General features: G+C 38.6%; 1 protein-coding gene across 1 annotated transcript in view; it reads left to right on the top strand.

Moving 5' to 3' along the window:
* Nucleotides 1–16,806, top strand: part of CDC14A (cell division cycle 14A) — a 145,061-nt gene that overhangs the window by 31,963 nt on the left and 96,292 nt on the right. Inside the window, 1 exon segment of the mRNA XM_077746090.1 lies at nt 4,343–4,435. Coding sequence (XP_077602216.1) covers nt 4,343–4,435 — 93 coding nt within the window.

Genomic DNA, 16,806 nt, shown 5'->3' with positions numbered 1-16,806 from the left:
TTTTTTTCCCTCCATGGTAAGTTCCTCCATGAAACATCTTAAAGATGCGCCAAAGGGTTCTCTAAAGGCACTTGAGTCATCACTGTCTCCAATGGATAGTATCATTTCTTCCGGAGTGCTTTAATATGTAGTAGGTTGGGTTTTTTTTTTTTTAATTTTTTTAATGTTTAAGTAGGCTCTACACTCAGCTTGGAGCTTGACCTCACAGCCCTGAGATCAAGAGTAGCACGCTCCACTGACTGAGCCAGTCAGGCACCCCAGTAGGTTGTTTATAAAATTTATTTTATTTTTTAACAGAGGGACATGTTTAATACTTGAAAGTAGAAAACATTAGTTTGTGTACATCAACCTAATCATACAGAGCATTAGCTAAACAATTGGCAAAATGTTGTGTTATCCCTGAAAAAAATTGTTTTGAGTAAACTCTATGCCCACCCAATGTGAAGCTTAAACTTATGACCCCCAAGATCAAGAGTTGCATGCTCCACTGACTGAGCCAGCCAGGCACCCCATCCTTGAAATTTTTTATTCCAGTAACCCTGTTATCTGCTATGTTGAACAGCATTGCTGGTGTAAGACTGGGGCATGGTGACCTATAAGGGGGAGGCCTGGCCGTGGCAAGGCAGAAAATGAGGACCAGACCAGTATGACATAAGATTTTTCTCTGTTATCATTTACTTTGAATTCGTTCTGATTCCTTGAGTGAGAACACAGCCTCTGAGATCTGACCTGGGAGATATTGGCCAAGCTTCACTAAGTGGATCATTTTTTGACTGTAATGCTTTTGAGCCTTTACTGAGAAAAACAATTGAATTCCAAAACCCTCGAAGCAAGGTAAATGCTAGGAGCTTTAAATTGTTTTCCAAACAATTAGATAGAAACGGTCTATCATTTAACTGATGTCAAAAAGTTAACTATTGTAATGTACAACATGGTGATTATAGTTAATAATACTATGTTTTATATTTGAAAGTTGAGAGAGCAGATCCTAAAGGTTCTTGTCACAAGAACTTTTTTGGACTTGTGTATAGTAATGGATGTTAAAACCTATGTTTCCATCCTCTAGGCAGCTTCTAGTAGGAGATATTTAAAAAGAGTTAAAACTTGTAGGTATATTTTACGAAGAATATTCTTTATCTGATGTAATTATTGCAAGCTTGTAAAGTTTAAAAGATTCTAAAGTCCTTAAAATTTTAATTTGCATTATATTTACTTTAACAAATTTATAGGTTTATACTGAAAAGAAAGTTTCCTTCAGAATTTCATCCTGTAGCTTCACGGTTTCTGATGCAGGGTGCAGGGTGGTCTCTGCATTCCAGATACTTTAGAATAAGAGAGCAAAAGCAAAAACCAAGCAAGTGCAGAAAGTTTGAAAGCAGCTAAAAACACTACTGGTGACGGAAGCACAGCATTACGAGTTTGTCTCCTTTGGCAAGTAGATTTGTAAGATAAATTTAATTCCACATTATTAAATGATAGTAATTGTTTGTTGTGAAATCTAAATTCTTAGTGGAAAAAGGCATCAAAGCAGATAATCTAAATGTCAGGATCCATTGTGGATATTTTCTTCCCCACGTGTTTTAGGGAACCAGGAAGTGTAATGAGTAAGAGGCTGGGAACCAGAGCTGAGCCCCTTAGGCTCAGCCTGATTCTGTTTAAAGCAGTCTTTCGGTGTTTGGGATTAGACACCATAAAATATGCTTAGGTCTTAAATGCCTTGACTGTCCTTTGGGTAAAACAAGCCTAACTTATTGATGGAGAACAAGAAGTGGCAAAAACAAAGCAGAAGACATACTTGCAACAAGCAAATAATAAAATAACAAAAGGCAATGCCCAGTAGACAGTAGTCTCAAATTGAGAAAGCAAGGAGACAAGTGTTGGCACCATTCATAGTGACCTTGAAGTCCTTCAGATAACTTCAGTGTTTTGACTGAACTGAATTGAATAAAATGTACTTTTTAAAGCTTTATTTCACAGGGATATTTTACTAAGCCTGCCTGGAAATAAGGACTTTGATAATGAGACCCACTTTGAGGCAAACATTTTTCAAAGTTCAATGTATAATTTGTTTTTAATGTTTATTTTCGAGAGAGAGAGAGAGAGAGACAGAGAGGGACAGAGTGCAACCAGAGGAGAGGTGGAGAGAGGGAGACACAGAATCTGAAACAGGCTCCAGGCCTGAGCCATCAGCACAGAGCGCAATTCTGGGCTTGAACTCACGAACCATGAAATCATGACCTGAACCAAAGTTGGACACTTAACTGACTGAGCCACCAAGGCGCCCCTCAAATTAAAAAGAGTAGTGCCATTTTCAGAACATGTGATTCTGGGTTAGGAAAGAAGCGCTTGCCTTGGGGTGGTGATGGCTTCCAGGCTCATTGCCGGGATACAGATAGCTGCATTTTCTGTGGTTACATTAAAAGCCAAAATGTTGCAATTTCATGTAGAATAGACTTCAGAATTTGAAGAGTTTCTTTCCTTAAAGAAAACAGCAGGGTGAATGAAGAAAGGTAGGTAGGTGAGCTCTCTGACATTTTTATTTATTTTATTTTTTATTTAAAAATGTTTTTAAAACGGTTTTATTTATTTCTGAGAGAGAGAGAGAAAGACAGAGACAGAGAGAGAGAGAGAGAGAGTGTGTGAGCAGGGGAGGGTCAGAGAGAGAGGGAGATATGGAATCTGAAGCAGGCTCCAAGCTCTGAGCTAGCTGTTAGCAAAGAGCCCAACGCAGGGGTCGAACCCACGAACTGGGAGATCATGACCTGAGCTGAAGTCAGAGGCTTAACTGACTGAACCACCCAGGTGCCCCAATTTTTAAAGGGACTGCAAAAGCAGGTATTCTGTGCGTTGTGGTCCATGTGTAAGGTATAGAACGCTGCTTTTACAGTCAGTTTGAATTCATAGACAAATATTGAAAGGTACCCATGTATCTGTGTTTTGAAAACCATTTGTCAAAATACTGTAACTGTTTTGAAATATGAAGAAATTGAGCAGATTTCATTTAGTTGCATCAGTGTTCTCGTTGTTTTATGTTTGAGTTTGCTTAATACTTTGATTTCATTTTAACAGATCTTTTATTTGCACACTTCTTGTCCTATTTAGCATGTATGCAATATACTGAGTTGCTTATTTTGGATTTAGCTGAGTACGTGAGGTTTCAGCATATTGCATGGCATATAGCAGGTGCTTTAATAAACTGTTTGTTTGAATCATGAATTTAACGTATGGTTATTGCATTAAGATGTTTGCTGATATGACCTTTTTGATGGTTTATTGTTTCCCATTAACCATTTATTGTCCTATAATTAAAAAGGGATCTTTATAGAAGATTCTAGAGAGAAAATATTAGTATTGGTGTTCTGGTTAATATAGGCATTTGAGAATTTTAGAACAAAATAGACCGATTGTCCCATTTAAAAATAAACTGTATAATATGAAAGGTAAAGATAACTTTTCTGGAACTGGGTATGGTATATAGAGAAAGAAAAAGGATGAATAATTACTCAGCCATAAAAAAGAACTTACCATTTGTGGCAACATGGATGGACCTAGAGGGTATAGTGCTAAGTAAAAGAAGTCAGACAGAGAAAGACAAATACCATATGATTTCACTTATATGTGGAATCTAAAAAACAAAACAAATGAACAAAGAACAACAACAACAATAACAAAACAAACCAGAAACAGATTTATAAATACAGAGAATGATCTGGTATTTGCCAAAGAAGATAGGGGTGGGAAGCTGGGTGAAGTGAGTGAGGAGGATAAAGATACAAACTTCCAGTTAAAAAAACAAATAAGTCATGGAGATGAAAACTATAGGGTAGGAAATATAGTCAATACTAATGTAATAACGTTGCATGGTGACACATGGTGACTACACTTATCATGGTAAACACTGTGTAATCTATAGTACTGTTGAATCACTATGTTGTACACCTGAAACTAATATAACACTGTATTTCAACAATATTTCAATAACAAAAATTAAAAAAGAAAACAGGATGACTAGAATTTGCATGTAAGATTTAGAGTGAATCTTCAAAAATGGTTCCCACTAATAAAGGTGCCAATAATTTAATGATTTCCCATTGTATGTCTCCCTTCTTGGAGAGAAATGTTGGTTATATCATCAAATCTGCAGCATGACTGGGCTGTAGAAAGTCTGAACCATTAACCCTCCATCCCTCAACTATGCTCGTGTACAATTGCCAGAGAAATGAAAGTTGAAAGTTGGTAGATTTCACTGAGTGTGACACACGTTGGAAGTTGAGATGATGTATACCTACTGTATATTTTAACTCTGTCTCTATGGTTACACTCTTTTATTCCCTCTTTTTAGTCATACAGTTTATCAAGAAAGAAAATAGTGCACTACACCTGTTTTGATCAGCGGAAAAGAGCAAATGCAGCATTTTTGATAGGTGCTTATGCTGTAAGTACTTTTTTATGATTATTTTCCATAATCAGGCCAATGGAATGCTAACACAGTCACATAAAATCCAGGCCACTTTTTCAGTGGAAGTGGGAGATGGTGAAAATTATTAGTACCCTGGGAATTGATATGGAATGGAAAGTGAGGACTACTATCCATGGGCTGTTTAATTCTCAGATTTTATTTGCTAGTATCTAATGACAGAGTCTCAGACCGCAATGGGGAGCTTGGATCCCACAGCTGTATTGGTGTTTTTAAAAAATGAATATGTAGAAAGACTATTTCCAGGGAAAAGAATATATAGTGGCAGATTTAAAAAAAATTTTTAATGTTTTATTTATTTTTGAGAGAGAGATGGAGACAGTATGAGCAGAGGGGGGTCAGAGAGAGAGGGAGACATAGAATCTGAAGACAGACTCCAGGCTCTGAGCTAGCTGTCAGCACAGAGCCCAATGCGGGGCTTGAACCCACGAACTGCTAGATGATGACCTGAGCTGAAGTCAGATGCTTAACTGGCTGAGCCACCCAGGGACCCCAGTGACAAATTTTTAAAGACCACTGAGGTGTTCCTTTTTTGCATAAGAAGAAATCCTAGATTTCATGGGGAAGGATTATTATGATTATTATTATCAATCCATTAATCTATATACATGTTTGCAGTAGGCAAACCAAATAGAAGTCTGCATATATTGCACTTCCCTAATAACTAGACAAAACTTTCCCAGAATCATTTTGGTTGCAAATTTTGTTCTCTGTAAGCACTAAAACGTAAATGTGAGTTCCACGTAAACGTGCTACAGCGTTTTGGTGTGAATATTTCTAGACTTTTCTATATGTACTGGGATTGGCCAAAAACTTGGAAGGCAGAAGCCCACCAGGGCTTATAGAACTCATTTGTAACCTGTAATAACTTTTTAGGGACAAGTGTGTTGTCCACTTAGGAATATGCTGGTTGAAAGGCTGGGGAGAGAGGTGTCATTTCCCATTATCCATGGGGAGGGTCTGTGCTTCTCTGAAGCCTGGAAGCACACTGCTGTGTGAGCTTTCAGGAGCCTCTTTCTGAAGATCCTGATGGACAGAGGCATCAGCTACTATACCTCACACTCTGCCACATCAAACCGAAAGCTCTAGGGGAAAAAGCCCAGACAGAGGTGGTGTTAGAAAGACTGTCAGCTGTTGTAGGGTGTAGGCTGAGAATAGTTGCAGGGCTGGCATCCTGAGTGTAGCCCGGGACCTTGTTTCCAGGGCTGAGATGCCCAGCTCTGGCCAACTTTTCTCCCCGTGGTGTGGCTACCGCAAAGCCGTGGGTCATCGCCTGTGGTACTTTTCTTTCTCATTCTGTAGGCAGCAGGGTATAATATAAAGAATCATGACTAAGAATCAGAAAAACATTTCTTCATCCTGAAGTGGCTCTGGGATGATGGGTAAGCCACTTTATCTCTCTTTGCCTTATTTAGTTTCCTTATCTGTAAAACGATAGGGTTGGATATAATGACCTCTAACTTTCCTTCTGATTCTGAGGATTCAAAGATTATTTGTAGCACCAGCCAGGCCATTGCTTTTGTTTTAAAGGCACACATGAAAAGCTGGCTGTTGGCATGAAGGCTCAGTGAAGTGCTGGTAAGCTGAAGGAAGCAGGCGTGCTTATTTTTCACTTTACGTTGATAATTATTACTCATTTGAGACCGATAATTGACACTGTGTTTAGAATATGGAGAGCCTGTAATAACCTCTGGATTCAAGCCATGTAAACAAGGGTGTCTTTCCTGAGGGGTTTGGTGATGGCTGTGTGAGCATGTTCTCCGGGAGTCCTCTGTCAGAGGGATTGCCATCCAGAAGAGATCGTCTCCTGCTCACTCCTTTCCTTCCCCTCTTCCCCGCCCTCTCCTCTTCCTCTCTCCTTTCCTTCTTCATGCCAGTTCTTCCTGTTTCTGGCGTCATCTTTAATTTTATCATGGCAACTCTCGAGTTTTGAAAGGAAGTTCAGTCAGAATAGATACACTGAGCTGGGGATAAAATACATCACTTGCAGAAGTTTCCACTGCTTTAATGCAACCAAATGAAGGAAAAGCAGTCTCAGCGGGATTGAAGAAGTGCTGAGGGCAGCATGAGTTGCCTTATAGCTAGTTAGAGAAGCAGTGTAAAGTCATTATTTGTGTACTGTTCATTTCCTCATTGATTTTGAAATGGCATTCCCCAGAAAGCTTTTTGACACAACACTTAATAAAAATGAAAACCAAGAATTGTATTCTTTCCTTAAAGAGAATTATGTGCCTACTTTGTATTGTGCATATGCATTTAATTTTCGGCACAAGTCTTATAAGAGAGTCCGTAATGTGCATTATACATATGTTTCAGCGAAGTTACACATATATTAATTGTTGCTGTTTGGATCAGTCATAGTCTTTTGGGGGACTCTTCCTGTTAAGGTCAGATATCCAACTGCGTGTTTATATCTCCACATGATAGATCTCCACAATATCTCATATTTACCTTGGCAAAACAGAACTTTTGATTCCTTTTCTCCGTGAACCTGTTTGTTCCCACAGTCATTGCCTTTTTAGTAAATGGACTGCCTTCAGCGACTTGCTGAATCCAAGAATAGTACATTTTCATTCCTCCCGTTTCCTCTTCCCACATTATACTCATCAGTAAGCTTGGTCAGCTCTGCCTCTAAAACATATATTGAGTCAGAATACTTCTTTCCATCTCTGTTGTTATTCTCTAGCTCCAGCCACTCTCTCTGCTCACCTGGTTGACCACCAGAGCGACATACATTGTTTCCTTTGTTCACCCTTGCCTTTGTTTAATCACAACTGACACACAATTGTCAGGGTAATCTTTTAAAAATATAAATTAGATCACTCATGGCCCTGTTTCAAATCTGTCTAATGCTTACTCACTGTTCTTGGCATTAGATTCAACCTCCTTACCAATGCCATTAAGATCCTCCCTGATCTGGCCTTGTCTACATATGTTTCAGTGAAGTTACACATATATTCTGTGTTCTTCTGGCTCAGGATGCCCCCATCACACTGGCCTTCTATGAAAATCTCAAGCTCATTCCCACTTGAAGGCCAGGATAGTTCTATTCTCTCGGTCTAGAGTGTTTTTACTTAAGACCTTTGCTTTCCTGATTCCTTATAATAATCACTTCCTCAGAAAGACTTCCTTTCAAGTTTTACTCTGTCCCCCCCCGCTTCAGTCACCCTTTAGTTCCTTGTTGTTTTATTTTCTTTACAGTGCTCTGCTATTTGAAATTATCTGATTCATTTATGTATTTACTTATTTATTGTCTCTTTCCTAGACTAGAGGGTAGGGACCTTGTCTGCTCCATTCATTGCTGTGTCTGGGAGGTGATAAAACACTTAACAAGGGGTTAGGCCCAGGGATTTACCAGTTGAACTGGAAGCTGGCCACAATGGAGCCTTCCTGTTATGCTGAGTCATGGGGAGGTCCAGGTTAGGGGGTGTCCCAGGGAAGAGATGAGGTGGCCCGTGCGGAGGGGCATGGCATGCTGTGGGCAGCAGCTGTTAACCCACTAGTATGGAACTATTTCAGTATTTGAACGCTGCGCATCAGCTTAGAACTGTGCCTGGCACATAGTAGGGGCTCTGTAAATATCTACCCAGTGAATGAATGATGAGATGACAAAATATGAAAGAAGGAAGGAAGGTAACTTCTTCTAGGTAACTTCAGAGGGAAACTGCAAATGATCAAATTGGACATAAAAGGTGAAGTGGTATCTTATTACCAGAATGCTGTGGTCTTGACCGAGCCAACTATGGCCTTTAAAGATGCAGATTCAAAGCAGAGATGAGAGCCCAAGGCAGTACCTGTTGCACAAAAGTCATATCATCACCTTGTCTTTTGTTGTTGCTGTCGTTGTTTTAATTTTTTCTAATGTTTATTTGAGAGAAAGACAGAGTGCCAGTGGGAAGGGGGAGAGAGAGAGAGAGGAAACACAGAATTTGAAGCAGTCTTCCAGGCTCTGAGCTACCAGCACAGAGTTGAACGTGGGGCTCGAGCCCATGAACCTGAGATTGTGACCTGAGCTGAAGTTGGATGCCTAACCGACTGAGCCACCCAGGCATCCCTGTTGTTGCTTTTGATAAACTTTCCCCCCCAACTTTTAAAATTGTGGTAAAATACATACAACATAAAACTTATTGTCTTAGCCATTTCTTCCTTTTTAATTACATTTTTCATTGACGTATAATTGACATACCATTATGTTATTTCCAAGTATACAGTGTAATGAGTTGATATTTGTAGATGCTGAAAAGTGATCACCATGATGAGCCAGGTAACATTTATCACCACACATAGTTTGGGAAACATATTTTTCTTGTGATGAGTCTTCATAGTACAGCGGTATTAGGTACAATTTGTGTTTTTCCTGTTAGATTGTGACTTTAAGTATGTCACACAAGCTTTTGTGGTTCTAGTTTCTTATCTCTAAGTGGGAGAGAGCTTTTTACATTTTATCTCCTAGAACTGTCATGAGCATGAAGAAGGAGATAAAATATGGAACATCATGTTCAGTGGGAAATCGACAAGCCCTTCTCTGTGAGTGATTCTAAAGCCAGGGTTGCTAGAATGAGGCGGGCCCTGGACGTCACAGTGACACTGAACAGATAGATGACAGGCACCGTTTCAGGGAAGTCCCTACTCATGAAGTGTCTCTCTGTTGCTAAGCTGTGACGTTACACTTCTTGAGATGGAGGGCACAGATTTTACAAAGAGATCAACTTTGTCGGGAAGGTGTGTCCTTTCCAGGACAATACTCAGTGCCGTTTTGGAGTTGGGAATTAGGGTGCTTGGATCATAGTGGCATCCACAGCACTTTCATATGAGTTTGAGACAGATGGCCTTAAAAAGTTGTAAGCATACATTAACTAGGTTCTTGCTGCATGCTTACAGACCACATCCTCGCTTGCTAGTATTTTGCTCTCGGTTCACAGAACCATGGTACAGAGGTCAAGGGGAATTTGGATGAGGCCTGTGATGACTGGAGGATGGAGAGAATAATATGTGTGCGAAGTTAGAATAAGTGTGATGGGTTAGCTTAGAAAATGACAGAGTTAAAAAATTAAGATTTCTTTTTCAATCCCCTAGATACGTGGAGGATGCGGAAGCAGAGGTGGTAACCACAATGTATTTTCCTTCACCCACGTGTTAAGTCCTCACATTGCTAAATAAGGGGTCTAATTATGGATTAACTGGGACAGGGCTGAGCCAGATGTCATGTCTGAATTAGAGATGACAAGCCTAACGTTTGTAGACTTTGTAATCATGTCTGTGTCTGCTATTTATAATGTAGACTACACTTAACACCTTAGTAGTTGTATTCTACGTCTAAGTCTACTACTAATTGCAGAGAAGCCATCCTCCGCCTGGCGTAGTGGTTGAGAGCAGTGACCTTAGCAGAGCCACAGGCTTGGCCTTGAATGCACTTGCTAGTTTTATGTCTTGAGCAAGTTATTTAACTCTATCAGATTCCTGTTTGTGTTTTTTTTTTTCATCTTTAAAATAGAGATAATAACACCCCACCTAACATAGTTGTGGTGAGGACTGGAGGAGGTCACCCTCACAAAGGTGTCCTGGGGCAATGCCTGGCATTTGAAGCATTTAGGAATGGCTGGCAGCTCTAGGCAGGAAAGTTGTGCGGCCTCCCGGAAAATGTTCTGAGCTATTGTCTTACCTCCCTTGAAGAGCTGAAGCCTGTTCCTCATTTGCACCCCATTTTATATTTACATCCTTCTTTAGCTCAGAAACACTCAGATGCTTCTTCGTCTGTTGGTTGCTTGGGACACATCACCAGAAGATGTAGGATGAGGTGTTTTTGTTTGTTTGTTTTGTTTTGTAAGATGTTATTTGCATTTTAAAGGAAGAAACTGTCTGAACCAAGTAAATTCATTTTTGAGATGTGTATTCAGCATTCTTTAGTTCAGTAAATATTTATTTAGCTCAGATGAGCTCTCTCCAGCACTGTGGTTTGCCGTGGAGAATATAAAGAAATGAAAAATAGAAAAAAGAATGAATACCTGGCTTAAAAAGGGGTACAGATGAGTAATAAATAATTGAAAAAAGTGTGCAGTAAGTTCCACATTGGATAAATATAAATCAACAAGTGTTTTTCCCACCCTTATCATACATGAGGCATTGTTCTGAGAGCTGAGGATGCTAAGGCACTGAATAACATAACTCTGCCTTCTGGAGAGAGTTTAGGGACCAGGGTCAGACCTGAGGAGAGGGAGGGATCAAGGCTGACCAACCCCAGGCTGAGTTGGTGAAGGAATATTGAGGGGTATGAGAGGTAGCGTGTTTTCCTGGGGGGGAGAAGGCTTGGGAAATGATTAAACATATTTTAAACATCTAGTTTGAAAAGGGGATAATTCAATGAATTTAATTGAAAAAAATTTTTTAATTTAAAAAGTGACATAACCACATCATAGAAGAAAAGTAGGAAAATTCTCCTGTACTGACATCATTCTAAACATGAATATTCACTTAAGTATAATTGCAATGTCATTTTGTGAACCTTTTTTTGCTTGGTACATATGTTTGCCTTTTTGCTACTTAGATGATCAAATAATGTTCCATTTGGAGGACAAACCATTATTTGTTTAACATTTTAGATTCAGCTCAATTTTTTTTTATGATGTGACAAACACTTTTGGCATTATAAATGTTTCTTTTTGTGGATTTTTGTCTTTAGATTCCCAGAAGTGGGATTAATAGATTTTAAAAATACAAGTAGTTTTAAGTTCTTGCAGCATATTACCATATTTAAGCCAGTCTGCACTAAATTTGGTATTAAATGAAGTCTCCTCTCCAGTGTTATATATTTGTGTATATTGGGTATAAACATTAAATGTCTAGAAATTTAATTAGTGAAAATGATATCTCATTTTTTACTAATAATTTTTTGATTATTAATGAGATTTATTATTCCTGTAGTTTTATTTGTAGGTTTATTAACTTTTGAGTAGTCGGTGTTTTAAAATATTTGGGTGTTTCCTGTATTTGGATCATTACAAGTTGAAAAGTATCAGCCTCTTCTTTCCTTTAAGAAAATAAGTCATTTCTCTGAGTCTAACTTATATTAATAGATGTAGATCCCTAGAAATCACACCCATTAGTTCAAGTTTCTATATGAAATTAGAAAGTTCATATACCTTAAATTCTGTTATTTTATAATAGATATATTGATTAGTCAATACGTAGTGATCCACTATATACAGAAAATTATATTCAGAGTATTATTTTTTTTGATGTTTATTTACTTTTGAGAAAGAGAGCGCGAGAGACAGACAGAGGTTCGAGTTGGGGAAAGGTAGAGAGAGAGAGAGAGAGAGAGAGACAGAATCTGAAGCAGGCTCCAGGCTTCCAGCTGTCAGCACAGAGCCCAATGCAGGGATCAAACCCACGGATCATGAGATCATGCCCTGAACCGAAGTCAGACGCTTAACTGACAGAGCCACCCAGGTGCCCCAGAGTAGTAGTATTTAAAAATGCTGTATGTGTATGTGCTTAGACCATTGAAAAATGTTAAACCAGCTCAACTAACTCTGAATTTATGAGTTTGGGACAAGCATGTTAAGTTTTCTTTCATCTCTAACTCACAATTCATTTGTAAATTGCAGTTTCAGACCTATTCTAACTTGTCATCAAAAAGCTATAGTTTAAACAAACCTTATCTAAAAAGATAAGTGAAATCATCAAGAAAAAGTTTGGTTCAAAATAATAAAGGCATTTACCTTAAATATTTATTTAAACAGTAATATGTATGTCAGCTACTAGTGTTCTGTCAACCTCTGTGGCTTCTCGGTAAATCTAACAGATTGTGTTTGCTTCTGCTTATGGAAATTGTGGAGAGGAAGGGAGGCGTATGGCTGGGGTAGGGCAATTTCCTGTTTTGCAGTTCCTTCCTTTTATAGCTTGATAGACAAGAATGCTTTTGTGATATTACCTGTAAATGGGCCAGTCAGGCTTTTATCCTTATAGGCTTATATTTTTGGTGCTTTTAAAACAGATGGGGCTCCCTAAGATCATACAGCATTTTTGATTTTAAACTCTCTGAATTTGGAACTTCTGTTAGTCCTCTACATATAGATAGAGCAATATTATCTTTTATTCAACCTCCTTGCATGTGACATTTAGCTGTGGGCTAGGAAAATCAGCTGTTTGCTTTTCATTTGTGAAAGATTTGTTTCTCAAGTTTAACTGCATGATTTTTTTTAAAGTTTTTTTTTTCTATTCTCTTTGTGGCATCCTGATAACAAGCTTCTCTGTGCTGTGAATAAGCTCACAGATTTATATACACATACACATGTGCACACATAATACACACATGCACTGTACTTAGTACTATATATTTAAGTACTGATACACTATATGCTTACCACAGCTCACTCGTGAATTTTTGAATCTTAATTAGCCTTGAAAAGACGTATGCCTTCTCTGTGAAAAAGCTGATGTCCATTTGTTTCACTTATATACTGAATTAATGGGATGTACTTTTTTACTGCTTAGGATTGTGTATTTACTTGTTTATTATCTCTCCCTTCAAGGGAAGGAACTGTTTTGTTCCCCCACAGCAGTCCCAGAATATGGAACAGCATCAGACACATCCCAAGTGCTCAGTAAATATTTGTGGTATGAATGACTGAATGTTTAGTTGATAAATAAATATTAATTACATTGAGAAAAACATTGATAAATAAAAGGTAACCTTCCACCATTCTTGAAAGATTAATATGGAGTAATTTAAAAGCTGTAGTACTTAAAACAGCAAGAATTGTAGTGTTTTGAGGCATTAGTTTATTTTTTCAAAGTTACTGAGTAAAACAAGGTGTTTTATGTAACTCTATACAATTGTAGAACTGAAATGGGCTTTGTTAATATGTACAACCATTTGAAATCAGTATTATGGATGGTAGTCTTAATTTTGGCCTCAGCAGTCTTTGTTTTTCTCAATGGGGGAAAATCCTTACTTATACATTAAGTAGTTGCTAATGAATGTCAGTAATTTTTTTTAACAGCTGTCCTTGCAATTTTAGGATAATATTCAGTAAGAAGTAACCCAAAAGCCTGAAAGAAGAATACTAGAAAGATTTTTAATCAGAATTGAATCTTTAAAAATTTTAACTGAACGTATTTTTTAATAGAAAAAAAATTTTAAAAGAGGTACCTAAAGCCTTGAAGATACTGTCCATTATTAGAGTGTGACTTGAAATGTATTGGCAATGGCTGACATGACTGCAGGTGATTGGCCCATCTGCGTTAGTTTAGAATTACCATGTCCTATATATGTTTGTCTGGGCCTCACTTAGCAATTATGTGAGTTTGAGCCATCACTGTTCCACTTTATACAAATATCCAGATTGAACAGACTCACATTTAGATGTATCCCCAGTGAAACACTCTAAGTTTACTAATCAGTGAGATTTTTATTAGAATATATACAGATGCTGGAGGTAATACTTCCAAGTTTAATGCAAAATGAGATTATTTGGTTGCTAAACAACTATCGTGGTGATTTCCACCATGATAAACATCAATATTGAATCCATATGATTACGTTCATTGTTTTCTCTTAGTTTAAAAATAAACCCATTTTAATTTAGGAACATAGACTCACTTTTGCAGAATTCTCAAAGTACCTCCACAAGAAATTCACTAGGAAAAGCTCTGCTCCAGTCCTGCTTTCTCATGTTTTAGTTGGAGAATCTGAGCCCAGAGATATCGAGTACCTTGTCCAAGGTCAAATACAGTTAGCAAGACTAGAACCCAAATTCCCATGAGCCTAAGTTGGAGCTTTATCCATTCACAAATGTAACTGAGCAGTGATAGTCTCGGAATAATACTGCATCTAAACCATAATATTCTGCAGAAAATTCACAATAGCGTGTATTGTGGAAGGGCAGAATTTTCCAGTTACAAGGCAGTGTTTCACTCAGTCATGCAGTTTCCTTTCCAGGTAGCTTCTGAGCTTTAATTCTGGCTCCTGGGGCCAGTTCCCTGAACACCGTGTGTACCAGCAATGCCCATGGATGTCTCAGAGTAGGTCTCAGTGTCAGGAGTGAGAGGAGAAGAGGAGAGCCAAGGAGTGACATGAAGTAGTTTAGGCTGTATCTTAGGACAGGGTTGTCAAGCTCTTTTCACTGTAAACCACAGTCAGAACTGCATTTCACACTGCAGCTTAGTACACACACTCTCACACATAGTACACACACCATTCACGTGTATAACCAAAACAAAATGTTCATGAAACAATTCTTACCTTACAATAGGTGAGGTATCCTGACATTTTATATTATGTCCTATTTTCAAAAAAAAAAAAATTTACCTATTCAGTTGATTTTGCTACCCAATTACCTGTAGTTTGCAAAACAGCCTTTGCAGAATCTGCTTACTATGCTTAGATCTAAAATGTGTCTGCATGTTTTTGGGGGGGCATCCGTTTTGACCGTTTGGCCCTCCTGAGTTGCCCTATGGTTAACCTGAACAGCTTAAGGAAAATGGAAAGTGTTCTCAATTCCTCAAAAACCTCCTATGCCTAAACAGCAGGGTGTCCAGCTGGCTTCCCCGTCATATTGATTCAGTTGATACTCGATTGTTAGGAAAAGCTGTTTGTTTTAAGACCTCAAATAATAAAATCTTTCTTTTCTTAAATCACTTTGATTTGAATCACTAATGTTTCCCTTAAACTCCTACTCATCCTCTTCTTCCTGACCACCAAAATATGCCTTTATTCACTTGTGACAACCTTGAATGAGAAAAGCCTGTGCTCAGGTCAGCCCTGGGAGCATCGAGGAGGCAGCACTGAGCCTGTCTCTGTGTCTGTTATGTGAGTGCCTTACCCGGTGTAGCTTCTTTTCTTTTCTCTTCTTTTCTCTTCTTTTCTCTTCTTTCCTTTCCTTTTCTTTTCCTTTCCTTTTCTCTTTTCTTTTCTTTTCTTTCCTCCCTCCCTCTCTCTCTCTCTTTTCTTTTCTTTCCTTCCTTCCTTCCTTTCCTTCCTTCCTTCCTTCCTCCGTTCTCTCGCTCTCTTTCTTTCTTTCATTCTATATTTATCTATTTATTCAGAGAGACAGAGAGAGAGAGAGAGGCAGAGGCAAAGAATCTCAAGCAGAATCCACTCTGTCAGCACTGAACCTGATGTGGGGATCATGACCTGAGCCAAAATCAAGGGTCAGACACTTAACAGACTGAGCCACCCTGGTGTCCCCATCCAATGTAGTTTCTGTATTCATGCTGCTGGCACAGGATGTCCTATGTGCTTCATGACACCTAATCTTAAACCTTAGGTTTCTAAGAGGTTTTGAATACATTACTTTAATCTATGTAAGTTTCATTTCAAGAAATCTTTTCTGTTCCATACAGTGAGTCAAACAGTAGTCTTATCCCCATTATGGACAGTGAATGATACATGAAAAGCCCTCCCCATGTGTATTTTCTGAAATTTTAAATAAAGGAGGAGCTAACTGGAGCTACGGTTGAGGTTGCTCTGTGTTGAAAGACTTTGAGTGCCCTAAATATGGTGACCATGTGCATGAACTTAACCATGCCCTTGTCAGCTGCTAGGTTCCCGCGTTAGTGCCACCCTGCTCCAGTGTCTTTCTTAGTTCTCTTCTTCATTTCTCCTCTGCTTCACTCCTGCGTCCCGTGCGCCCACTCCCTCTCACCTCCTAACACAAATGCTTTTAGGGCCCTGAGTTCTCATTATGGAGAAACAAGCTTTTATGATGAAGATTGAAAGTCAGGGATGTGGTTAGCAATTTCATGGGTAATCAAAGTGAAAAGTGGGACTAGGAAAGTGTAACCTCAGCCTGAAAGAACTATTTGGAGCTGCTGCAGGACCTCAGAGAATTATTTAATGGGGGGTAGCATTCATGGTTTATCATTTCATGTTAATGAGTAGACAGACAAGCCTTTCCACCTGAAGATATGTACTGTAGGATGAATCAGACTTTACACTTCTTTCACGAGAGTATATGTGAGTCATTTAGTGGAACTCGCTTTGGGAAATTTCTAAGTAATAAGAGAAAACTAGAATTCCCTTCTCAGAGAAATCTCTCCTGATCTTTTCTCCATAATTTGTTTGCCCATTCCTTCCCCACCCTCAATTGTTTATTTTGTCATTTCTTATTGCCTGACCCAGACCATGGCTTAATTAAAGCTGTTCTTTTTTTTTTTTTTTTTTACCTTGTCTTACAATTGATTATATGCGAAGGAAACTACTAGAATAGGCTTCTTGCAATCACTTGGTTTGCCATTTCTCTCCTACCAGAGAGAGTGAAGGGATGCCTCTTCTACATGTTTGTATCCCTAGTGCCTAGCAGAGTGCCTGCCTGTTGTTTTAAGGA

This window comes from Crocuta crocuta, unplaced genomic scaffold, assembly GCF_008692635.1.
Source record: "Crocuta crocuta isolate KB4526 unplaced genomic scaffold, BGI_CrCroc_1.0 scaffold48, whole genome shotgun sequence".
NCBI classification, from domain to species: domain Eukaryota; kingdom Metazoa; phylum Chordata; class Mammalia; order Carnivora; family Hyaenidae; genus Crocuta; species Crocuta crocuta.
This window is presented reverse-complemented; position numbering and strand designations above follow the sequence as displayed.